Here is a 26,793-nt window from a genome sequence, read left to right on the forward strand (position 1 = left end):
GCTACAAATTCAAGCTTCAAAGTGTCACAAGTTCAAGCTTTAAAGGTACTTCACATTCAAGATTCAAAGTACGTCAAGTTATCAAGCTTCATGTACTTCAAGATCAACAATCAACTGAAGCAAAAGATGCTCCAAATGTTCAAACATCGCTTATAAGGTATGAATGACCTTAGATTGACCATAGGTTAGGTAATTGTTGATTGCATACTTTAATTGGGTTATTACATAAGTGTATAGACTGTTTCTCGACTAGTCTTAGCCTATGTTCGACTAGTCCTAGTATTGGCTCGACCAGTCTAAGAAAGTCCTCGACCAGTTCTAGGTTTGTTACTAATTTTCGGGATTTTTTGTTATTGTCTCGACCAGTCCTGGAGACTGCTCGACCAGTCGAGTGAACAATGCTCGACCAGTCGAGCAGGCTCGATTCAAAGTCCAGCAACTAAATTAGGTCTCACACGACCAGTCGTGGGCAGGGCTCGACCAGTCGTGGAATGGCCTTATCTTATTGCGCCCATATTTTCAAAAGTTTGTTGGTCCTTCGACCAATCGAGCTGATCTCTGGGCCAATCGAATGAGCAGTTTCTGCACTTATAAATACAGCACGATTTTCAGAGTTTGATATTCAATTCAAGCAAAATCAAGACACCACTTTGAGAGATAAGTTAGTGATATTCTTAAGCTATTTAGTGCTCATTTAATATTCTCTTTAATTAGCTTTTTTGCATTTGATTTTGTATTCTACATTCCAATCTTATTTGAAGAAAGGATTGAAGTTTTCTCAATTCTTGGAATCAAAATCAAATCAAGCTAGCCCAAACCCCAAAGTGTTTTAATCTAAAAAATCATTTAGAACTTAGAACCATTTCATAAGTGAGTGTGAATATTGAACGTCTACGTTAAACTTCTACTCCGAATTGGTTCTACCGGGCTGCATCAAAAGAGAATATCCAGATAAGTATTTTACAATTCAATGAATCTATTCTTTTGGTTTCTTTGAGATTGTGCCAGAAAAATCTTTTTCTTTTTGGTTTGTCTGAGGTGATCCAGAAAACTCAGTGTGGGGTTTTTGAATTGTGTAAGCCCACTTGAAAGACACAATTGTGAGAGTTTTAGGTGAACCTTGAAAAACCTATTTCATAGTGAACGCCAATATCCACTGTGTGAGGATATTGGGAGTGTAGTTGTGTGGCTGTTTTTCTAAATAGTTGGTGTACACACAAGCGAACCACTATAATTTCTGGTCTTGTGGTGATTATTTGATTGTGGCATTGTGTGGATGTTGTAATTTCCTTTTTAAGCATTTGTGGAGAATGTTGTAATCCTTTTATGCAAGTGTAGGAATGCTGTAATAGCTTAGTTATTTTCTTTACTATTTTATTCTTTATTCCTCTGTATCAGTTTGGGATTTTGATACACAAACCGTTCTAGGAATCAGGTTGTCCTACCATAAGCCATTGGTTTATGGTGTAAGGTTATCCTTAGAACAACATTTGCATCAACCTCTCAATACTTGTACATTTGAGGTTGTTATTCATTTCTGTTTTGTGGGATTGTTTAAGTGCTATCTTTATTTATATTTGTTTAAATTCCCCCCCCCCCCCCCGGACTCTTAGCTCGGCCTTTTCAATATATATCAATGTTAATGGCCAAAGATAAGAGTCAATCACAACAAGAACTTCCTGATTCACCTAAGCCCTTGTTTTGAAGGGTTATAAGCCCATATTTGAGGGTAAAATTATTCAAATATATTGTAGGACGGCCTAATCCAACCTTAATCGAGCATGGTATTTGAAAGGAGCAGATTTATGTAATCTTTAAAAACAAATAAAATATCAGCCTTATACGTCATAAACACAAGAAAGAAATAAGGTTAATATAGCATTGCTTATAGTCATCCATCACAAACACGAAGTATTGAATCTTAAAATCTGAATTTAGTTGGATCCGGCGAAAGATAGAATTTTCGTCTTGCAATAGGTCTATCTAACGATCCAAGTGGATTTTCTAATCCAGAAAATAGGAATTTTCCAGATTAGGAAATCTGGAAAATTCAGAAAAAGAATTAGTGGTTTTTCAAATTTAGGCTTTGGGTGATGGGTTTTGAAGAATGTCAAATTAGGTTAATGTGGAGATGAAAATCTTTTAAGATCTAATGAGTTAGATAAAAAGAAACAAGATCGGCTTCTAGATTTAAAGATTTTAGGAGAAAATGAAGAGAATAGGGTTAAAGAAACGAGTACCTTGAGAAAAGAAAGAAGGAAAAAAAAGTAGAGGATGAGAAATCACTTCCCCAGGCCTCACGCCCACTTCCAATCACTGGAAGTTGAAGACGAAATCGTCAGAAGCAAAAAGCTTTCATTTTCTTTCATAAACATAACATAGCTTGCTTTAGGTTTAGGGCAACCCTTATAAATTCGTAATTACATGAAATTACCAAAATACCCTTACGAAAAAAAAGTTTCAAAATAAGAAATTCGCACAAAAATTGTGCACAAACTGCCTTAAAACTTAAATAAATCAAATGTTCATAAACTAAATGCAAATTTAAGATGCCCGATGGGCCCCGATGATAGCACTGTGAAGGTGGCATAATGAAGGTGGGCTGTGACGATCCAACGGTCCGATCAGACCATCCTCGCAATCCAATGGTCTAAATATCTCATTTAAGCAACTTACACATGTCACAAACACGTGTAAGGTCTTCAACTTCTAGAGACCTGACCCGTACCCGTCATCTAACCACATTGACACGAGTAACGCACGCCTCCTGCGTTGATATACTTTGAATGGCCTGATGTCCGCATCATATATTTATTGGAACTCATGTGCATAATCTGATAAGAACCTTTCAAAAAAACATCCAATATGATACCCACTATAACAATTTTAACCTTGCTCCTAATGCTAAGACCTTCCATGATTTGCGAACCTCTATCTACACCATTAAATGGTGCTTATGCCTTTTACTATAAACTCCCCAAGTGAAGTACCTTGGCACCTTCTAGTTATTAGTTATATCTGTCAAGGTGCCACTAAAGCACGCATCCTGAACAATGACATAAACTAGACAAGAAGATTTAAAAAGTGCCATAATAAGAACAATCCTACCTCTAAGTAAAAGATATTCTCTTGCCTAGCACCAAATGTTTAACTATCCTTTGAAAAGTAAACGATTAGCTGGTGCAACCCGTTTATCAAGTCAATGAGATCAAGATACCCAAATTGCAAAGAAAATAAAAATTAAAATTAAAAAAATTAAACTCACAAGAACAATGCAGTAGAGAGGAAGAGAGCTTTTATTGATATCAACATTTTCTCTTATAAAGCTTTTTAAAAAATAATAATAATAAATAAATAAAAACCACACTTAGAAAAATATTCAAATTTTCAGCTCTTACACCATTACCTCCCTTCTATAGATCCTAAAGTAATCCTTTTAACATCTCCACAACTAAGAGAATCAATCATAATTTATTACAAACGAATCTAATCTTTCTTCATATGGCAAAAGCTTAATAAAAAGCAAATGTGGAACGCAATCAAATCTTTAAATTCAACCCATATCTTCAATCATATCAATCATATATTTAAATCAGCCCTTCATATCTCCCAAAAATAGTAATAATAATTATCAAATCTATAAATAATCAGCCCAAAAATCAGCACATGTTGAGCCTATAGCGGGCTATGGGCCTACATTTTGTTGAGCCATACAATGGGCCTAGATGAGCCTAAATAGGATATGGGCCTAGGTGCGTCATGGGCCTGCATCAATTCTCCTTGGCTTAGAAAGAATTCATCCTTTAGTTGGAAACCAATCTCAACTTTTGGATTACAACAAATCGTGTTCTTCTTTGGTGGAAGTTGATGAAAAAACCCTAAGCATCGGCTCGGCATGACCTTTGTTGAAGTGCACTATAGATATCTTTTTCATTTGCACTGTTGTGGGTGCCAACTTGTTTGTTGCAACTTTAAAGTTCGGCGTGGATCCTGAAATATTTGCCCTGATTTTTGTGCCACAGTCGTCTTTTGCAAAGATGTTTCAATTTAAGTATCGAGACTTGCTTGCATGTCTATTATGACTATCACTATCATTAGATCCATCAATTGATCTATTGGTGAATTCACGTGTAGGTCCAACGTTAATGCACCGATCACTTCAGATGTCAACTTTTCCTTTTAACTCCATGGATTGCTCTGTTGTTTCCAAAATTTCTGCTTTAATTCCAGATTATTTTTTTTCATGTTCCAACAATTGAAGGATTCGATCATTGGTGTCTTCATAAGTCGGTGCCACCCATTATTGGTTAGGGCATTGATAGAGACCTTTCCCTACGTGTCCACATGCTCCGACTTCGGTTTCCAGATTCCCTACACATTGAAACTCCCCCACTTGATTAGTGAGATTGCCTACCACATGCATGAGTTGATCTACCCATTCTGCAAGTGTGTGGATCAATTGAGCTACTTGTGCGAATTCTTGCCGTGTCACCTCTTTCGATGCCCTATCATGCTGTAGGGTAAAAAATTCTCAGAGACAACCAAATGTTGTAACCCGGTTGTCGAGTCAATGAGACCTTGATGCCCAAATTGCAAAGAAATTTTTTTTAAAAAAAATACTCACAAGAACAATGGAGTAGAACGAGAGAGAACTTTTATTGATATTAACCTTTTCTCTTACAAAGCTTAAAGAAAAAGCTACACTCAGAAAAATATTCAAATTTTCAACTCCTACAATGAAAGCATTCCAAATTCATTATGGGAAAAAAAATACAATGAGAACTTGTAGTGCAAACTAGATTTACTCATTTTTATTGGCTTGCATGTTTTGCTCAAAAATATATAGGAAGATGAAGTGCAGAAAACTGTTGTTGTTGATAGTTAACCATGTATTCATCACATACACAAACTTAAATAGTATAATAAAACAACCGCACCCGTCCAAGAAAATTCAAAGAGTCTCCTTCCACTAGGATATCTGAAACGTTATCTAAGGTTGTGTTTCAATGCATAGCTGAAACGTTATCTAAGGTTGTGTTTCAATGCATAGGTGAATTCAATATTGAGCATCCATTTTAACCAAGAGAAAATGATGAAAAAATGATGATGTTTCCCAATATTGAAAATAAATTATAGTCCTCAAATTTCAATTGCAGCACTCACAAGTCTAGGTTGAGATTATAAGTAATAAATTTGTAATTTGAGGCTCAAACCCTGAGGCCTTATTTGTTTTTCAAAATCCACTGCAAATGAGTTGTAAATGAGCAATTATTACTTCTACAGTTGTTTGGAAAAGAAGAATTTCGGATGTAATTTGGCCTCGAAAATTGTGGCGCAAAGGCGTTATTATCAGACAGAAATTATGGCGGTAACATTTGTGGGGCCCATCGTTATGCATGTGTTTGATCCACTCCTTCATATGTTATGTGTTCATTTTAGGGCATGAGCCTAAAAATGAGGTGGATACAAGGCTCAAGTGGACCACGCCATGGGAAATAGGAGGAATTTAACGCCTATTTTTGAAAGTTGAAATGAGCCTAAGGGCCACGAGAATGTGTACCTGCCATCCAACCTGTTCATAACGTCACACAGACATGGATGAAGGGAAATCACAAAAATAAGCTTGATCCAAAACTTTTGTGGCCCCAAAAAAGAAATAAACAGTAAGCGTTCATTTCCCCCTATTTTATGTGGTGTGGTCCACCTGAGCTTTGGATTTGCCTCATTTTTGGGATCACACCCTAAAAATAGAGGAAAAGACAAATGAACGGCATGGATCAAGCACATACATAATAGTGGGCCCCACACGTTTTAGTGATGACAACCCAGCTTTCCTCAATTCCAATGCATTGTCAACATCAAATCAATGTCAAAGGCAGCTTCCCAGCATAAATACAAGGGTAAATAATAATTACCCACTTACACTTCATTTACCCAAGGAATTGAAAAACAAACAGGCCCTGAATGTAAGTACTGAGGAAATTGCAAACTGGTTATTTACACCTAAACTGGTAATTGCAACTCAATTCGATAGTACAAAACATAACCTCAGAAAAGATGAAAATATGGGGAAACTAGGAGAAAAAATGATAAATTATCTGAATCAAGAAGTAGCAAACAATATTGTTTGTGTTGGTTGTTATTAGACTGATTATTTTAATCAAAGTATGAACCACTTGATATGCTAATACCTAACAGCTTCAGCCTGTATAAATGCCAGAATATGAACCTAGTGTGAATTAAAACTGCAGAATGTAGAAATATAAATAAAAAAGAAGCTAAGTTGCCACTTGAAAAAATGTTCATCTCATTTTATTTAATTGCAATTATGTATTGGAGATCAATTTATTGGCATGGAGTTATATGATACACAGGATGTATATGACGCTTGATATGCAGGAACTCAGAAATTGTGCACGTGGCATATAGTACTCAAATAAAACTGACTAAATTGTGCAGTCCATTGTTGCCAAGTCACAATCCCAAGATCAGATAGGTCAAACAATCCTAACCTCTGATTCTTTTCTTTTCTTTTTCTTTTTTTTTTTTTTTTGAAGACAGGGTGTCCCTGCCCCTTTTGAAGCAAGACTATTTCCTGTGGATACACACAATCACCCACAACCATGTGTATCGGGTAATGCCGAGGAGGGGAGTCAAACCCACACCTATAGGGAGGAAAACCACGATGATGGCCGCTCGCCTTCTGATTCTTGGACAGTTGTTTGTGAAAACAGGACTGTTGGATATTGGATATTGTTCGTTTCTAACTTTTCAAATGTCCACCAATGCAATAATCAGATAATCAAATAAGATTAATTTTTGGTTCATGAAACATCTACATTGGGTACCATAATTTGAACAGTTTAATTTGATTACTTGTATGCCATGTGTGCAATTTCTAAATGCCTGTGTATCATCTATCAGACTCTTCTAGAGTATCAAAGTTTTTTCTCAATGATATAAGCTAACTCATTTTGAAGTCGCACCAAACAGGCCCCAAGTGAATACACTGAAATTGAACATCCATACCTCTTGCATCTCCCGTAGAATGACATCCCGCTCGCGGCGGATCTGATCCTCATTAAAGCACGAATTCTGCAGTATGTCGGCGAGGATATCAAGGGCCTTAGGCACGTCCTTGTCCAAGACCTTGGCGTAGTAGGTGGTCTGCTCCCTGGAGGTGTACGCATTGAGGTGGCCCCCCATGTTTTCGATCTCCTCCTCAAGAACACGGACCGACCGCTTCTCAGTCCCCTTGAAGATCATGTGTTCGAGGAAGTGGGCGGTGCCATTGGTGTCGTCCGTCTCGAAACGGCTGCCAGCGTCAATCCAGACGCCAACGGTGGCGGTGCGGGAGGAGAGAGAGGACTCGGTGGCAACGCGGAGACCATTGGGGAGAGTGGTGACTCGTGTGGCGGGGGAGGAGAGGATGGGAGTGTGGTCACTGAGGGTGGGGTGTGGGGAGGCGTGGCGGAGGAAGCGTGGGTCGGGGTCGTCGAGGCGCTTGAGCTTCGATCGGACGGTTTCCGCGAGAAGATCGTAGGGCATGACCGGGGGGGCAGCTGGCGTGGTGGGACCCACGGAGGCGCCAATGATGGCAGGAGAGGCGGAGGCGAATCGGATGGTTTGGAGGAGAAATGAGGGTTTTTGAGATCGGCGAGCTAGGGTTATTACATGATTCATCGTCATGTTCGTTGAGCGAGAATTCTATGGTTTAGAGAGAGAGAGCGAGAGCGAGAGCGAGAGAGAGAGAGAGATGGAAGATGAGAAAAGGGTGCGAGAGAAATGGAGGATGAGAAAAGGGCAAACGACTGAGATAACTTCTTTTTTTTAACACACGCACACGCACCCCACACACACCATTTCTTATATATAAATCCAATCCATCCATCAGGTGACAAATATTATCTTAGCCGTACATAACATAAATGCCCCCATGCCAATGGGAACAATGTAAAACTGCTGCTAAAACATCCAAGTTCACTCAGCATGGCCCGCTTTATAACTGGATCACGCTGATGTTGTATTTTCACTCGGTCGTGATGGGGTTTGATAAAACATACACAGCATGCCGCCCACACACAAACCTATTGGCATCCATCTCCGTCGTTGTGTGGCCCACTTGACTTTGTATCTAGCTGACATTTGGTCTTGATCCATAAAAGAGGATAAAAGCGGGTGGATGGAATGGATTTTACTTATATACAACAAAGTGGATCTCACAAATCTTGGAGTGCAGGAAAGAGGTGTTACTGAGGATTCAGGGACATCATCTTTATTTGCCTTATGTCATGAAATACCTCTAAAGTAACTTGTTGTGTCCTGCTTGATCTCCTAAATACCATTGTTGGTGCTCGATCTCCAATTCTAGCTACGTCATGAGTGTGGTGTTTCGTAGTTGAATTTGCGGCTCAATTTAAACCGGACAATTATGACCACCAACGTTGAGATAGTCATATATATAGTATATAACCTAGATAATAAGTTTGGTCACCTATTTAGCCACTCACTCAGTATGTAAATAAGATTAGGCGATATTCGGAGGGTAGGGTTCATCCTCTGATGATGAGTTACACATTTACCTGAAAGTGCCCTAGTTTGTCAATTAGCGTGAGTGTTGAGTTGGCTAGACAGACAAGCTCCATAGGAAGATCAATCAACCGTCTGTCTCAACCGGATGTAAGCCCGAACTCGCCATAGGTAAATCTAAGCCTCATATCCCATGTCCCAAAACACCAGGTAATTAAAACCCTTAAAACTGATTAGTATATCATAGGGTTTTTGAGTTAGAAAACTTTTTTCAGAATTCAGAAAAATTTCTAAGTTTTCTACCTCTATCGATTTATCGATAGCATGATCGATAAAATCGATAAATGTTGTCAATGTCCTCGGAACTTACTCGATATTATCAAACGAGGGCATATGTTGTCCAGCAACCGCATATACTTCTGGATGGAATTATCGATGTATCGATAGCAGTATCGATATCATCGATTCTTGAATCTCGAGCCTATCGAAGATGACTCGATAAAATCGACAGCAGAGATTTTGTGTCCCTGTTTTTTTAAAAAAAATCATAAAGACCTTTGATATATCGAAGTATCCCTCGATATCCTCGAAATTCAATTATCGATAATATCGGAAGTCCTTCGATGATATCGGCCTTGGACAAAGTTTACCAGCAATATTTTCAGGTGATTTTTATCTTGAAACGAGGGTCACTTGATAGAATCGATATTCAAATATCGATGATATCGAGGCTAGGTCGATTGCATCGAGAATTGACATAAACTGTCCAGCAAGCTTAACTGGAAAATCCTTTGGATTTATCGACGCATCGACCCGACTACTGATATCATCGACATTCAAATTCCGATGATATCGAGTGTACCTCAATCATATCCTTGGCTTGAAATATTTCAAAGGCAAGTCTCTCTTATTTTCAAATGTCGAGGAATCGATTATTATATTGATAAATCGGAGTTCGAAATCCGATGACATCGACACGTGTCTCGATTCCCTCGACCAGCTAGCAAAATGTTTCAAAAGCGTATGACATTTAAGTTTGTGTCATCAAGCGGCCAGTCGATGTAATCGAGAGTATATGTTTGATGATATCGACCCTGCTTGATGATATCGAATTCTGTCATAAATGTAATTGTTTTATATCCGTTGGAACCTTTTGCCTATTTATAAAGAGCTTGGCCTTAGTTGCTGGTAGAGAAAGAAGAGAGTGCTTTTGAGTGTCTAACCTTAGATCATATACCCAAAGCTTTTTCTCTCATGAAAGTTCATCCTCCAATCCACCCTCATCATTGGCATTCAATAGAGTGGATTGAGGAATGAACTTCCGCATTCAAGGATCCTTCAGCTACCATCTTAATGGCAAATCATTGAGCTGGGATGCCTTGAATGCATGAATGATTGGAATCACTCTACTTACCCAATAGGAAAACCTTCAATAGAGTAGGATTCCATTACAACCTTAACCCAACTTATCGCCATGCATTGGTACATCTTTTGAGTTGCGGATCAAGGAAAAAGAAGATTCTTCGTCAACAAAGAAGGAAGATCTTCAACAATGTGTTGAATGGGGCTCATCTACTTATCCATAAGTCAATAAAGTCCAGATGACCCTTGTGATCATTCCTTTGTAGGATTGGGTCTAAGGTGTTTCTCACCCCTTGCAAGTCCTCTAGGAGGCCTCCGGCGGGAGTGTACGTGGTGGGTGCGTTGTGTTGACCCTTGCTCTATGGAGAGCATAAATAGCTAGGTTCCTTGTGTGGATCCTTGGCCAGTGTGCCTAAAATCGGGTGCTATGTGTTGACCCTTGCTCATGGGAGCATAAACTGTCAGCCTAGGTGTAGGTTGTACTGGTTAAAGGTGAACCTGATTTTTAACCTTGGGTTTGAGGTGTACCATGTGAAACCTCCTTAGTGAAATTCGATACACTCAAGGGTTGAGTGTGTCAGTCGGGAGTGGAGTAGACAAGTAGTCGAACCACTATAAAAATGACTATGTTTGTGATTGTTATTGTCTTTCATTCCTATGTGATTATATGCTTTCATGTTTAATTATCTGAGATCACATCTCACACACAGTCACATCCATCATAAACTAATTTTCACATTGCTCATTTCTCTAATAGTTTGTGATTGGATCCTCTACCGGGCTTGGAAACTAGTAGAGTTACTTTTGAGTAATCCTAATGTATTATTGCTGTTAGGATTAGAGTAATAGATATTAAATTATTATAAATTTTATAAAAGTCCTATTCACCCCCCTCTAGGACATATTGACATATTCCTACTTCAACTAAAGCGGTCATTACCGCAATTTCATTACCTTCAATACCAATTGACTTTTCAATATAAAAAAAAAACAAGAAAGAAAACCTTATAATCGCTCGCAAAAAACAGTTGCAAAACATCTTTCTAAACAGAGAATTATATCTAACGTATGAGCATATGCCCAAATTACAACTAAGATTATCAACTTCTTAATTAATGCTACGAGTTACACTATGGAATGTAAACAACAGTTAAAGAGTAAAGGATTACACTAGGAATGCAACTAACTTGCAAAAATGTAAAATGATTACATAAGGAATGCAAACGACAGGTAATTGAAACATATATTGGGTTAGATTGGGTTAGTATGAGAAGAATCTTTCTACTAAATTCCTTTATTAGTTATAGCCTCAATCCGACCATCTAGATGCGATCCACATTTTGACGTTTACTATAACCATTTAACGTGCCTTAACCCTTCTTGCTTCTACTCCCACCATCTATCCTAGTAACCGCTTCTACATGATAGCTCTTCAATCGACCACTTAGTGGATGATGTGGTATTACTCGATGCACTCTAGTTGTATTATTGTAGAATTATCTTCGTATATACCCAAAGATCTCCAAATACACCATGCAAATCCATCCAGATCACACACAACTTGCTCCGATTGGCTTTCACATGAATTTGTGACAATGGGGATGAGCATTGCCCCCCACGTCGCTTCACCATTGGAAAAAAGTGAAAGTGGCATGTGACCCCTCATTAATTTAGCATTCCTTCAGTACACGTGACAATGTCATAGTAACCATCTTTGACCGATATAGCCCTATACGTCAGCTCTAACCACCCTTTTTAGAAATAAGGGCTAACCTAATCATGACACACGTACTCGTATCATACAAAATAAAATTTTAATGATGCCCTAATAAATGCTTCATCTCTTCGCCCAATATAAGCATTGCTTTAACATTCTTTGCACTCCACACTTCCTTCTTCATCATTCTTCTCCGAAAATTCTAATTCATTCCTTCTCTTTTTAACCTTAACAATGGCTGCCTCATCGTCCTCTTCCCCATCTTTCTAATAAGAAGATATAGTCACTGTAATGGACATTCTTTATGAGAAGTATTCCAATAAAATAGTCTTTAAATAGCCGATTGGAGACTATTATTGTACAGGACCGGCATTCTTCCCTGGGATCGATATTGATGAAGTTATGATGGACTCTCTATTTCCTATTTGTCATGGTGAAACTTTACTGATTCAATCCAAATCCATCCCAGAACCATCCAACGCTCTGAAGAACCCTCGATCACAGCCGAAACTACCAGAATGAGATGTTTGGTTCACTCATGTTTCTTCTCAATATGAAGTGACGTGGAGGAACTCTGACATTTATAAGTGCATCAAACTCTCCATATATGATTATCCGTCAGACCCTACTCTTCTTACAACAGCGTCAACATTCTGGAGCCCATTCACCAACACCTTCTTCTTCAAATGCGGCCCTATGAGTCCAACAATTTTGGACATTGCAGCTCTAACCCAACTCCTTCCATTCGGTAATGTAGTCTTCCCAAGCTTTGCTCAGAAGGAAACAAGATATTTTACAACTAAGGCCGATAAGGTCTATTCACACTTCATACAAGTGTACCACAAACGTGAAGGCCCGGTCGATTACGAAGAACAAACAACCTTCTTACTACTGTAGATCTGCCAACATTTACTCTGCGTGAATGATCTTCAAATCATGAATGAATACGTTCAACTGGCCAAAATGCTTGCGTTGGGTCAAAAATTTGCTCTTGCACCTTTTGTACTCGGCCACTCATACAAAGTTAATTTTAAAATTACCACCAAAGGTTTGTATCTTAGAGGAGAACGACTATGGCTTCTTTAGATGTGGATCTATGAGTATTTTCGTCCTTCCCCTATACATGCCCCCATTCATTCTGATATTATTTATTATTCATATAGTTAACGCATCATCCATTCTCACTAGGAGATCCATGTATTTTTCGTTTATATGGACTCATCATTCTTTTCTCTGAGTAAAAGTAAACGGAGTTGGTCGTTCACTCATTTTCATGATAGAGAGTTTGGTCTGTCTTAGTTTACCAGTCAATACGAGGATAAGGACAGCCAGGAACCATCTCAAATGCATCTCACTTGGGAAAGTTACCTCATTTGCAAGGATTTCTCCTATGGCGACATAATAGACATTAGCAAGAATGCCAAACTTGGAATTGAGTAATACTATCTAAATTTGCTCGCCCGTCGGTTCAATCTTATCCAGTGCATTCTATGTTCGTTCATTCAGAAATCATGCAACCAACCTCTATTCACTTGGTCAATCACCGATCTAATTGACATCTATCATTCTCTTAATTATACTTTTCAGTTGACCAGACTGACTCTCAATCTTCCTATCTATCTAAATCAGCCTCAGGTGATCGACACTTTCACTGATTGATGGGAGAATCACTACAAAAAGTTGGTCAATAAATCTCCCCAAGTTATCACAGCTCAACTCTTCTCTTCTTTGGAACTGCGAGGAAAGAAAAGAGCAGCACCTCAATCGGTCACAACTCCTAGTCGAAAATTGAATAAGCCAAAGACCAAATTGGTCGCCTCTACTATTCTACAAGCTTCGTTGACTGAGACAATTCCTTAACAAAAGCCCCAAAAAGTTATGGTGAAAGAATCCGTTCCTTTAAAATCTCCACCAACTCGATCGAGGATCCTTGACTTAGGAGCTCCTCTCCGCCCAGCCCCATAACCTCCTTGTTACGCCCCAAACTCGAAAACTGGGCTCATAAAATTTTTGATTGCTGAATGCGGTGCCAACAGCCTCCGTAATACCCCATTCTCGGCTCCCAGTGCATATATGTCAGATTCCGATATTGGGATCCTACAAGGAGGATTTTCCAACATGCATTTATCCCGTTAGAAGCATAACACAAGTTTACCCAAATCACAAAGACAACATCATCATCACATATCCACTAATATAAACATTTAAATATAATACTGAAAGGGAAATACAAAAATCGAAAATCAAAGCTTCAGAAGATCGTTGTGCGCTCCAAGCTCAATGCTGCTGCAACCTAACATCACCTGCACGCATTTATCATGCATACGCTTATAGAAAGCTTAGAGGGTGATAAGTGTGTGAGCAATATATGCGTGCTCAGAATGTAATATCAGAGTAAACAAAAATACTGGTAAGTCCACGAACCATACAATATCAGAGTAAGCAGAACTACTGACAAGTCCATAAAGATATCATTAACCTCATCTAGGATATGCGATGAAAAGACATAGCAAGCCAATGTTATATACTGAGAAAGTAATGTAAATCGGCTATGTAACGCGGAAACATAATGAACCGGATATCAGATATTGAGGATGCAATACAATATGCAATTCGGAAGAGCTACAAATACCATCAACCTCATCTAGGTCATATAAATGCAGAAACATGGCAACCCAGAATGCCATATGCCGAGGATGTAATGCAATATGCAATATGTGGTGCGAATGAAATGACCAAGCTATAGTGTGAATTCGGGATGATAGTACGTGGTATCGCGGGCTATGGGGCCTATCAAAAAGGACTTCTATCCAAACCAGTCCCATACCTAAATTTGGATAGATAGACTCAATGTGGTAAGCCTGATCTTAGGTTAGTCGCGTGCCTTAACCGAAATCCTGGCCATTGCAAAAGTACACATAATGATTAGTTGTGCACTAGCCATAGTGGATAGTGAATGAATGAATGAATATAATGCTGAGTATGCAACTCCTGCTCCACAAATCAGTACTGTACATCTCTGGGATCATCACCGGGGTCTAGTACACTCTACATGCAATCGCCGCCCACTGATGTGCGACCATGCGAGTGGAAGAGACCTCACTATCTGCCTAGCCAATAGTCAGCCAATATCTACCTGACATGTCGATAGCGGACCCATTTACGAGCTGGTCAAACTCAGCCTAGCTATGCCCCCTACCCTCAGGTTGGTAAGGCCACACCCCCTCCTAACCGACCATGACATAGTGGGAGACGCAGCCTCCTGGTATTCAGCACTCAGGCACTTATGTATCCACTCGGTCTCGACATTGGGGAGTCCTTTGGTACCAAAAGGATTTAGAAATTTTCACCCAGGGCCATCTAAGGCAGCCCGATGCTGGTAATAGATTTTCGGTGTCCCATCTGGCCATCGATGACTTGACTATGGAGGCTATGGCCCTGATGTCACTAGGGCATACAATAATCACAACACACAGTGCAAGATGCATGAATCATACAATCCAATCATGCATCCATCCTACGCATACCGTGCACTTATGTGCGACGATCTCCACTTATTAGGCAGTCTCATAAACCATTGGCACTATGACATATGCAATGGTCAATCATATCTCATAACAAACATGCAGATGATGCGTATGGGCATGTATCATAATACTATGCTGTCACATACTCATAATAGGTATCAATAACCAGCATCGACAATCGACCTCGACAATGTAGACATTTAACCAACATTGCCCCCAAAGAATGTCCCACATAGAGCCTAACATATAGTGAACGCATGGCCTCACACAAGGGCCTAATATACAACACCATGGGCCTCACTCAAGAGCTTAATACACATCACGATGGGCCTCTCTCATGGGTCTAATATACATCACAACGGGCTCCATCGCCTGGCCCTCAAATGCACCACAATGGGCCTCATCACATAGGCTTCATATGCATCAAGCCAAGGCCGAATGCTCATCACAATGGGCCTTAAATATGGGCCGTATATACGTCAGATTGGGCCTCGATAATCAGCCTCGATATCCAGCCTTGACCATTGAAATCGACCTCAATAATCGGAATCGGCCTCAATAATCAGAATCGGCCTCGACAATTGGCCTCGACAATCGAAATCGGCCTCGACAATCGGAATCAGCCTCAATAATCAGAATCGGCCTCGACAATCATAATTGGAATCGGCCATCGGAATCGGCCTCGACAATCGGAATCGGCCTCAATAATCGGGATTCGCCTCGACAATTGGAATCGACCTCAATAATCGGGATTGGCCTAATAAAGGGCCAAAGGGAAGGTCACAATGTGGACATTTAACCATTATTGTCCATCAATGTGGACATTCAACCAACATTGCTCCCAAGCAGTGGCCCACATAGAGCTAAACATAAAGTGGGCCCATGGCCTCACACAAAGGCCTAATATACATCGTTATGGGCCTCATATAAGGGCTATATACACATCACTATGGGCCGCACTACAATGGGCCGCACCACATGGGCCTCGAATACATCACAATGTGCCTCACTCAAGGGCCTCATATATACAACAAGTGGGCCCTGCACATGGGCCTCAGATACATCACACGGGCCATAACCCATGGGCCTAATACACTCGCAATGGGCTATAAAAACATCATAATGGCATGCCATATAGGCCGAAAATACATCACAATGGACCACATCCCATGGGTTATAAATACGTCACATCGGGCCTTATCACATAGCCTTACATACATTACACTGAGCCTTATCATATGGGCCACAAATACATCATACTGGGCCTCATCAAACGGGCTACAATTCATCATACTAGGCCTATCACGCCCCAAACCCAGAAATCGGATTCACAGGAATCCCGATCACCGAATCTGGTGCCGACAGCCTCCGCAGTGCCCCATTCTCGGCTCCCAGTGCCCATATGCCAGGTTCCAATCCTGGAATCCTACAAGGAGGATTTTTCAACGTACATTTATCTCGAAAGAAACATAACCACAAGTTTACCCAAATCACAAAGGCAACATCATCATCACATATCCACTAATATAAACATTTAAATACAATGCTGAAAGGAAAATACATATGTCAAAATCAAAACTCCAGAAGTCAGTTACATGCTCCAAGCTCCACGCTACTGCAACCTAACATCACCTGCATGCATCTATCGTGCATAAGCTTATAAAAAGCTTAGAGGGTGGTGTAAGTGTGTGCACAAGGTAAGTGCCAAGTATTCAATATAATGCAATAATCATACAATATCGAAAGTACTGGTAAGATCATGAATCATACGATATCAGAGTAACAAGAAATACTGACAAGTCCATAAAGATATCATCAACCTTATCCAGGTATGTAATGAAAAGACATAGCAAGCCAATGTCATATACTGAGAAAGTAATGTAAATCGCTATGTAATGCGGAAACATAATGAAATGGATATTAGATATCAAGGATGCAATACAATATGCAATTTGGAAGAGCTACCAATACCATCAACCTCATCTAGGTCATATAAATGCAGAAACATAGCATCCCAGAATACCATATACTGAGGATGTAATGTAATATGCAATATGTGGTATGAATAAAATGACCAAGCTGCAGTGTGAATTCGGGATGATAGTACGTGGTATCTGTAAGTGCTATGGTCTCATGCTCCTTCGGTTGTTAAATTTTGTTGTGCCAAAACTCTATCTGTGTCTTGTGTTTTTATGATGATATACATATGTTCAAGACATTGTTCAAGACATCGCATCGACTCTATAAAGACATTGCTTCTATCAAGATGAACTACTTCAAGCCAAGTCAAGTCATGTACTTTATCAACTTCTATAAACATCAATGTTCAGAGCTACATCGATAAACACTTCAAGACTCAAGTACTTTTCAAGACTCAAGTGCAACTCAAGATGAAGTTTAATTTCAAGCTTTAGAAGATCTCAAGATCAAGCTACATCAAGTAGAGATCTCAAGCTTCATAAGTTTCAAAGGTCAACCATTATCTGAAAAGAATGAAGTTCAATGTTTATACTTAATGTTCTAGGTATGATAGACCTTAGATTGACCTTAGGGTAGGTCATTTTGGTTACATAATTCAAGATGAATCTTTATAGATGATTTTGGTCTGTTCTAAGACTAGTCCTGGACCTTGTTCGACTAGCCCTAGCACTGGTTCGACCAGTCCAAGAAATTTCACGTCCAGTCCTAAGTTGTTGAAGATTTTTGAAATTTTTTGGTTAAGCTTCGACTAGTCCTGAGAACTGGTCGACTGGTCGTAGGAGGGTCACGACTCGTCCTTCGACCGGTCGTGTATCTACGACTCGAACTATAGTGTGTAAATCATGTTTCCTATGACCAGTCCTAGGTCAGCTACGACCGGTCGTAGGTGGTCCACAACTAGTCGTAGAATCCCTACAATTAGTCATAGAATGGTTTTTTAAGATCGCGCTTAAAATTTCAAAATGCCGTTGTTGCTACGATCAGTCGAAGCTTTCTCAAGACCAGTCATAGACGTGATTTCTACAACTATAAATTGAACACGAATCTCAGAGTTTTATAACTCACTTCAAGAAAATCAAAGCTCCATTCTGAGATAAGTTAGTGTTCATTTTAAGCTACGTTGTGCATAATTAATATTCTCTTTTTGTTAGCTTATTTATTTGATTTTATTCCAATCTTATTTGAAAAGAGGAATTGTTGTATTCCTTCTTCTTGAAATCAAAATCAAATATAGCTACGCCCATTTGATTTAATTTAAAATCAATTAGCACTTAGAACCATTTTAAGTGAGTATTGGACATTGAACGTTGATTCGAACTTCTATTCCGATTGGTTCTTCCGGGTTGCTATGAAAGGAGAAATCCAGGTATTTTACATTTATGTAAAATTTCTATTCTTTTGGTTTTTGTTTGAGATTCGCCAGAAAAATCTCATTGTATGGTTATCTGAGGAGAGGCAGAAAACTTAGATAGTGTGGGTTTTTGGATTGTGTAAGCCCAAGTTAAAAAGACACAATTGTGAAGGTTTTAGGTGAACCTGTGAAACCTATTTTGTTAGTGAACGCTAATATCCCCTGTGTGAGGATATTAGGAGTGGAGTAGCATTCTATGTGGCTGTTGTTGAGCAGTTGGTGTACACATAGGCGAACCACTATAATTCTTTGTCTAGTGGTTTGAATGCTTGTTTAAGTTTTATATCTTTTATCATTCAGATTTGTGGAATGTATGTGTGGATGTGAATGTTGTAAAATTTACATTTCAAAGCACACTAGGAATGTTGTAATAATTTAGATTTAAATTCTGCAATTTATTCCAATTTTTTGCTATTTATTTATTCCTCTCTGGTTTGAGTTTTTGATACAAAGGATGTTCTAGAAATAAGGTTGTCCTTCCATAAACCCTTGGTTTTTATGGTGTAAGGTTGTCTTTAGAACTGAATTCATATCAACATCTCAATTCTTATTTATTGAGGTTACTTTTATTTTAGTATTGTGAATTGATTTGTTTTATTTGGTTATCATATTCTTTTATTCCGCTATTAAAGTTTTATTTTAGCATCGTTCTACTCACCCCCCCACCTTTAGGACGTATAACTAGGCCATTTCAAGTGGTATCAAAGCCTAATAGCTCGCTCTTATTACTTTTTATTTGGATTTATTTCCTGAGCTAACGATCTAAGCTATTTAAAAGATGTCAAATTTTGATAGCCTATCAGTCACTAGGCCTCCACCCTTTGATGGCTCCAACTATGCCTATTGGAAAGCCAGGATGAGGATCTTCCTCAAATCAATGGATGAGAGTGTGTGGCAAGCCACAATGACTGAATGGAACCCACCTACCACTGAAGTGACTTGTATCGATGGTTTAAAATCAATGAGAGTAACACCGTATTTCTCATAGACCACTCTTTAGAAAAATGAGAGTAGTGCCAATGCAAAAGCACTAAATGCAATCACTTGCGCATTATCACCAGATGAGTTCAAAAGGAATTATATCCTGTGATACTGCAAAGCAAGCTTGGGATATTTTAGAAATGACTCATGAGGGTACGTCAATTGTCAAGAAATCTAAGGTCCAACTCCTTACAACCAAATTTGAAGAAATTCATATGGAGGAAAATGAAATGTTTATGGACTTTTACACAAGATTAAATAACATTGTAAACTCAATGTGGGATCTTGGTGATAAAATCCTAGAAAGTAAAGTGTGTGCAAAGATACTATGCTCACTTCCTGAACGGGTCAACTCCAAGGTAACCGCGATCCAGGAACTTCGTGATACGAACAATATGAGGGTAGAAGAACTAGTTGGTTCTTTACAAACCTATGAGTTAAACTTTAAAGCTCCTAAAAGTAAATCTATCGCTCTTAAATCTTCTAAATCTATTTTTCAAGAAAACTCTGATTTTGAAGATGATATGGCTCTTTTAGCGAAAAAGTTTTACAAGATTTTCAAGAGTAAAAAGAGGGTTGATTTTTAAAAATTAAATGATATGAAAAGATCAAAACCTAAATCTAAAACTTGGAAGTCTTTAAAAGATAGTCAATGTTACAACTGCCAAGAATATAGGCATTTAACAAAAAATGTCCTAAAAAGGACAAACCCAAAAAGAAGGGTATGTTGGCTACTTGGGATGAATCGTCTGATTCTGAAGCTTCTTCTGAATCAGAAGATTCTGAAACCGAGTTGGGCAGTGAAGTTAAAGCCCTTATGACTCTAGCCAAATTCACTTTTCAGATCATGATGATTCAATTAGCGAAGAAAATCTAAATAGTGATTATGAAAATGAACATGATCTTCAAGACGCTTATAATGCCTTAAACAAGGAAAGTTGTAAAATTGCTGTCAAACTTAAACTTCAAAAAGAAAAGTTTTTTAAACTTAAAGAATGTTTTGAATCTCTTATTTTAGAAAAATCCCAAATTTCAGATTGTTTTAAAAAATCAAAATGCGATTTAGAATTCAAAACCTCCCTGATTGAAAATCTGATATCTGAAAATGAGAAACTTAAAAATGAAGTATCTTCTCTTCTGAGTTTAAAGGATACATGGAGTTATGCCTAAGGAGATCCAAAGTTAGAAAAACTTTTATCCAGATCTAGAAAATGTGGCGACAGATCCGAGTTGGGCTATAATAAAAATGTTCCTCCTAAATAAAAGTATACTCCTCCTAAGTTTATGAAAGGACAGTCCTCTAACTCAAAAGGGAAAAGTACTAGTCAAATTTTTTCTAAAAATACAAAACTTTTTAAAAACCTAAAAGCAGCTATGTCAACTTCAAAAATCAGAACAAAAACTCACTAGCTGAAAAGATAGTTAATTTACTCAAGGAGCTCTTAAAATCTAACTCAGTAGGTCATTCTTACAACAACAGATAAAAGAAGACCAACTATATTCCCAAACCAAAATAGTTCTGAAATGGGTTCCTAAGGTTGCCTGCTTGGTTGCCCACACCACTTTCAAAGCTCCAAGCCATTCAAAGTGGTACCTAGATAGTGGATGCTCCAGGCATATGACAGGTGACAAGGCTTTATTCACCGATCTTAAAGATATGACTGATGGGTCAGTTACTTTTGCTGATGGAAGCAATTGCAAGATAATTGGCCAAGGTACAGTTCAACTCTATAATCTTCCCTTATTTAAGAACGTTTTATATGTTGAGGGGCTAAAACGCAACCTATTAAGCATATCTCAAATATGCGATAATAACCATAGTATGAAATTTTCCAATCAAGGTTGTGAAATATAAACAAAAAGGGTTCTGTAATATTAACTGGTCGCGAAACTTCTAAAAACTGCTATATTGTAAGTGATGGTAGCTCATCTAATCAACAGTGCTACATGGTTCATACCGATGAGACAGAATTATGGCATAAATGCCTTGGACATGTACACTACCATAATTTGTACAGATTGAGCAAAGGAAAACTAATTAGAGGTCTACCAAAGTTGCAAAGAGTAGACAAAATATGTGGTGAATATTAGTATGGTAAACAAACTAGGAGCTCTCACAAAAAGGTGAACTCCAATGCCACATCAAGACCACTCGAGCTGCTCCACATGGATCTTGTAGGACCAACCAGAATGGAGAGTCGAGGTGGTAAAAAATACATCTTGGTTATCGATGATTATACCAGATTCACTTGGGTTACATTTTTAAGGGAGAAATCAGAAACCCTTGATGAAGTTAAAAAGATCATCAAACGAATCCAAATTGAAAAAGGTTCTCATGTCAGTAAGATCCGTAGTGATCATGGATCTGAGTTCGAAAATAGCAGTTTTGAAAAGTTCTGCAGTGATCAAGGAATATTGCATGAATTCTTTGCACCCAAAACACCACAATAAAATGGAATTGTGGAAAGGAAAAATAGAGTGCTTTAAGAAATGGGAAACGTAATGTTAAATAGTATGAAGCTCCTTAGAAATCTTTGGGCTGAAGAAGTGAATACCACCTGCTATATTATTAACCGGGTTTATACTTGTAAATCTAATAATAAAATGGCTTATGAACTTTGGTTTGATAAGAAGCCTACTGTCAAATACTTTCGAGTTTTTGGCAGCAAGTGCTATATTTTATGTGACCGTGAAAATTTGGTAAAGTTTGACACTAAGAGTGATGAAGGGATCTTTTTAGGATACTCTTTAAACAGTAGTGCATATCGTGTACTGAACAACAGGATTTGTGTAATTCAAGAGTCCATTAATGTGGTCATTGATGATCAATTGAATACACCTGGCCTTAGTCTAGATTATGACAAAGTTCTTTTAATTAACAAACCTGATACTTCATCAAATCAAGTTAATTCTGAATTAATGACTGTTAAAGATCATCCAACTACTCAGATTCTTGAAAACCCTCGCACTAGTGTGCGCACTCGTAGACAATTAGAAGACATATGTAACTACGTGTGTTTTATATCCTAAATTGAACCGGCTAACGTAAAAGAAGCTCTTTCTGACGAAAACTGGATAGTTGCCATGCAGGAAGAACTTAATCAATTTGTTCGTAATGATGTTTAGTATGTCATTCCTAGACGTAAAGATAAACACATTATAGGAACAAAGTGAATTTTTAAAAATAAGTCTGATGAACTTGGAAATAGAATTCGAAACAAGGCAAGACTGGTTGTACAAGGGTACACTCAAATTGAAGGCATTAATTACGATGAAACCTTTGCCCAGTTGCTCGCCTTGAATCAATCAAACTTTTTATATCCATTGCATACTATAAAAAATTTAAGATTTATCAAATGGATGTAAAGAGTGCTTTTTTGAATGGCGATTTATATGAAGAGGTATATGTTGAACAACCTACAGAGTTTGAAGACCCTAAGTTTACTGATCATGTATACCATCTTAAAAAGGCTCTCTATGGTCTAAAACAAGCTCCCAAAGCATGGTATGAGCAATTGACTAAGTTTTTCTCAGTCATAATTTTCAAATGGGCAGTGTCGATAAGACGCTTTTTGTTAAGAAAAACAATAATGATGTTTTAATGGTCATATCTATGTTCATGATATTATTTATGGATCAACTTGTACTAACATGACTATTGAGTTTGCAGATTTAATGAAATCTAAGTTCGAGATGAGCATGGTTGGGGAATTACATTATTTCTTAGGGTTGCAAGTAAAACAACAATCTGATGGAATTTTTATTTCTCAAACCAAGTATGCTTTGAACTTGATTAAAAGGTTCGGATTTAAGAATGGTAAGAATTTTGATACTCCCATGAGTGCATCTTTAAGACTCTCAAAAGACTCTACAGGTAAAGATGTAGATCCTAAATTGTATCATAGTATGATTGACAGTTTGCTTTATTTAACTGCTAGTAGACCTGTTATAGCTTTCAGTGTTGGTATATGTGCTAGATATCAGTTTAATCCTAAATAATCTCATTTAATTGCTGTTAAGAGGATTATTAGATATGTTGCAAGTTCTGTGCATTTGGGTCTTTGGTATCCATATGATACTAGTGTCCAGTTGGCTGGGTACTCAGATGCTGATTGGGCTGGTAATATTGATGATAAAAAATCAACCAGTGGTGGTTGATTTTATATTGGAAATTTCTTAGTTTCTTGGTTTAGCAAGAAGCAAAGTTCTATATCGCTCTCAACTGCTGAGGCTGAATACATTACAGCTGGAAATGCATGTACTCAGCTTGTTTGGATGAAATGTATGTTAAGCGATTATAGAATTACACAGGACTCAATGGTTTTATATTGCGATAATTCCAATGTAATAAATATTTCTAAAAACCCAATCCAGCATTCACGTACCAAGCACATTGACATTAGGTATCATTACATTCGTGAATTAGTGGAAGAAAAAATAATATCTTTGGAATATATTCCTACCGAGACTCAACTTGCGGATATTTTCACTAAACCGTTTGACAAAAGTAGGTTTAATAAATTAAAGTTTGATCTTGGTATGTGCAATTTAAATTAAATATTCTTGCATTATTGTATCATATTATATATATGTTTATTTATCTTTTTGGTTGAATTTTAAAATTAGTTGTAAAATGTAATTTTTGACTGGTACTCGACCAGTTGTGAGTATACACGACTAGTCTTGGTACGACGGTCGTGTATATCCACGACCAGTTGTGGAACTCGTGAAATCACTTTTAATTGGGGAAAAACTTCTTCTTCTTTATTTCCATTTCACTCTCCAACGAGCCTAAGCCCGACCGGTCGAACCCACCATCATTTTCCTTCAAGGTTAGTGGTTCTTTTGCATTTTTCTTGTAGAATCTTGCTTATTGTATCTCATTTTTCACTCTTATGCACTTTATTTGGTCTTTCAGTGCAAGATTGCGGTTCTTCTTTTCAAAAATCTGATCTATCAAAACCCATTCCATATTTTTTGAATCTAGTTGTTTTCTTGTATCTAGTATTCCCATTCATACATTATCTGAAAAACCCTCTGAATCAGAAAAACAGATGCTCACTAGAGATTTATGCAATATGGAAGTGCAATGGACCCATAAAGGAAATGCGCTCCCCTTAAGGTATCTGTTACCTAGATACAGGGTTCTTCATAGAATCTTTATCTCAAATCTGTATCCGCGGTCTGGCAACAAAACAGAACTAACTGCCTTTATGGTTTGTGTTTTGCATTGTGTCATTACTGGTGTAAAGATCTGTCTACCTTCTTTACTTTGTCATTTTATCATTCAGTTTCAAATTCATCCTTGTCATAGCGATCTTCCATTTGCTTATCTTATGACTGTTTTAGCTACTCACATGCTCGTGGCTATGCTTGTTGGAGAGGCCCCTATTCATCATCTTATTTTTAACAATACAAATATTAACAAGATGAAATTGGGATTGGCTCCTGGCTAAGTGGATGTTGGTGGTAGTGGTACTGAAGCTGGGAATGAAGTGGAAGATGCTGGCAATCTTCTTGATGATGTTGATATGAATGATATTTTTGATGAACTAGAATCTGACTCTGGTAATGATCCAAATTATCAGTCTTCTGATTTTAATGAAAGGTTGCGTTCTCTACAAGAAGAGGTGGCTCAAATTTGTGTAACCCAAGCAACTCAATTTGCTTATATGCGCAAGTATATGCGGCGCCTTGCTAAGGGTTTACACAAAATAGATCCATCTAATCCTGCTCCATCTTCTGAATTTGACTAAAAGTTTCTATCTCCTGGTCTGTAATAACTTTAATACTATTCTGCACTTGTTAAGTTTGTAAGACTATTTTTATTTGTCTTTGGACTTGACTAGCCCATGATCTATGGATTTATGCACCTTATTTCATATCTTGGATACTTTACTCTCCTATTTATTATTCTTATTCATTTGTTCTTCCTTTGTCATTTTGTGACAAAAAGGGGGAGAAGACTTGTGTTATTGCTTATGGATTGCTATTGCTATGAGTAGCCTTTTGAGTAGCATTTTCTTTATGATATCTGTGAGTGCTGCTACTCAGGGGGAGTAAGTATAGATGTATGTGTGTGCTAGTTTGTCTGCTAAAACTGGTGCATGATTCTTTGTTGAACATGTTGTACTTATCTTATTTTTATTGGAGTGTGTTTTGAAACAAATTTGACAAAGGGGGAGATTGTAAGTGCTATGGTCTCATGCTCATTTGGTTGTCAAATTTTGTTGTGCCAAAACTCTATCTGTGTCTTATGTTTGTATGATGATATACATATGTTCAAGACATTGTTCAAGACATCGCTTCAACTCTATAAAGACATTACTTCTGTCAAGAATGACGAACTACTTCAAGCCAAGTCAAGTCATATACCTTTTCAACTTCTGTAAACATCAATGTTCAGAGCTACATCGATAAACACTTCAAGACTCAAGTACTTTTCAAGACTCAAGTGCAACTCAAGATGAAGTTTAATTTCAAGCTTTAAAAGATCTCAAGATCAAGCTACATCAAGTAGAGATCTCAAGCTTCATAAGGTTCAAAGGTCAACCATTATTTGAAAAGAATGAAGTTCAATGTTCATACTTAATGTTCCAGGTATGATAGACCTTAGATTGACCTTAGGGTAGGTCATTTTGGTTACATAATTCAAGATGAATCTTTTTAGACGATTTTGGTCTGTTCTAAGACTAGTCCTGGACTTTATTCGACTAGTCCTAGCACTGGTTCGACCAGTCTAAGAAATTCCAAGTCCAGTCCTAAGTTGTTGAAGATTTTTGAAAATTTTTGGTTAAGCTTCGACCAGTCTTGAGAACTAGTCGACCGGTCGTAGGAGGGTCATGACTCAACCTTCAACCGGTCGTGTATCTATGACTCGAACTATAGTGTGTAAATCATGTTTCCTACGACCAGTCCTGGGTTAGCTACGACCGGTCGTAGGTGGTCCACGACCAGTCCTGGGTCAGCTACAACCGGTCGTAGGTGGTCCACGACCAGTCGTAGAGTCCCTACGACTAGTCATAGAACGGTTTTTTAAGATCGCGCTTAAAATTTCAAAATGCCGTTGTTGCTACGACCAGTCGAAGCTTTCTCAAGACCTGTCGTAGACGTGATTTCTGCAACTATAAATTGAACACGAATCTCAGATTTTTATAACTCACTTTAAGAAAATCAAAGCTCCATTCTGAGATAAGTTAGTGTTCATTTTAAGCTACGTTGTGTATAATTAATATTCTCTTTTTGTTAGCTTGTTTATTTGATTTTATTCCTGTATTCCAATCTTA

General features: G+C 38.0%; 1 protein-coding gene across 1 annotated transcript in view; it reads right to left on the minus strand.

The window, feature by feature from the left end:
• The window catches only part of LOC131229696 (probable mitochondrial-processing peptidase subunit beta, mitochondrial), a 53,177-nt gene extending 45,409 nt beyond the window's left edge, over positions 1 to 7,768 (minus strand). Inside the window, exon 1 of the mRNA XM_058225687.1 lies at positions 7,030 to 7,768. Within this exon, the coding sequence (XP_058081670.1) occupies positions 7,030 to 7,689 (660 nt within the window). The 5' untranslated portion in view covers positions 7,690 to 7,768. The remainder of the gene's footprint in view (positions 1 to 7,029) is intronic.
• Positions 7,769 to 26,793: the final 19,025 nt, after the last annotated feature.

This window comes from Magnolia sinica, chromosome 16, assembly GCF_029962835.1.
Source record: "Magnolia sinica isolate HGM2019 chromosome 16, MsV1, whole genome shotgun sequence".
Taxonomy (NCBI): domain Eukaryota; kingdom Viridiplantae; phylum Streptophyta; class Magnoliopsida; order Magnoliales; family Magnoliaceae; genus Magnolia; species Magnolia sinica.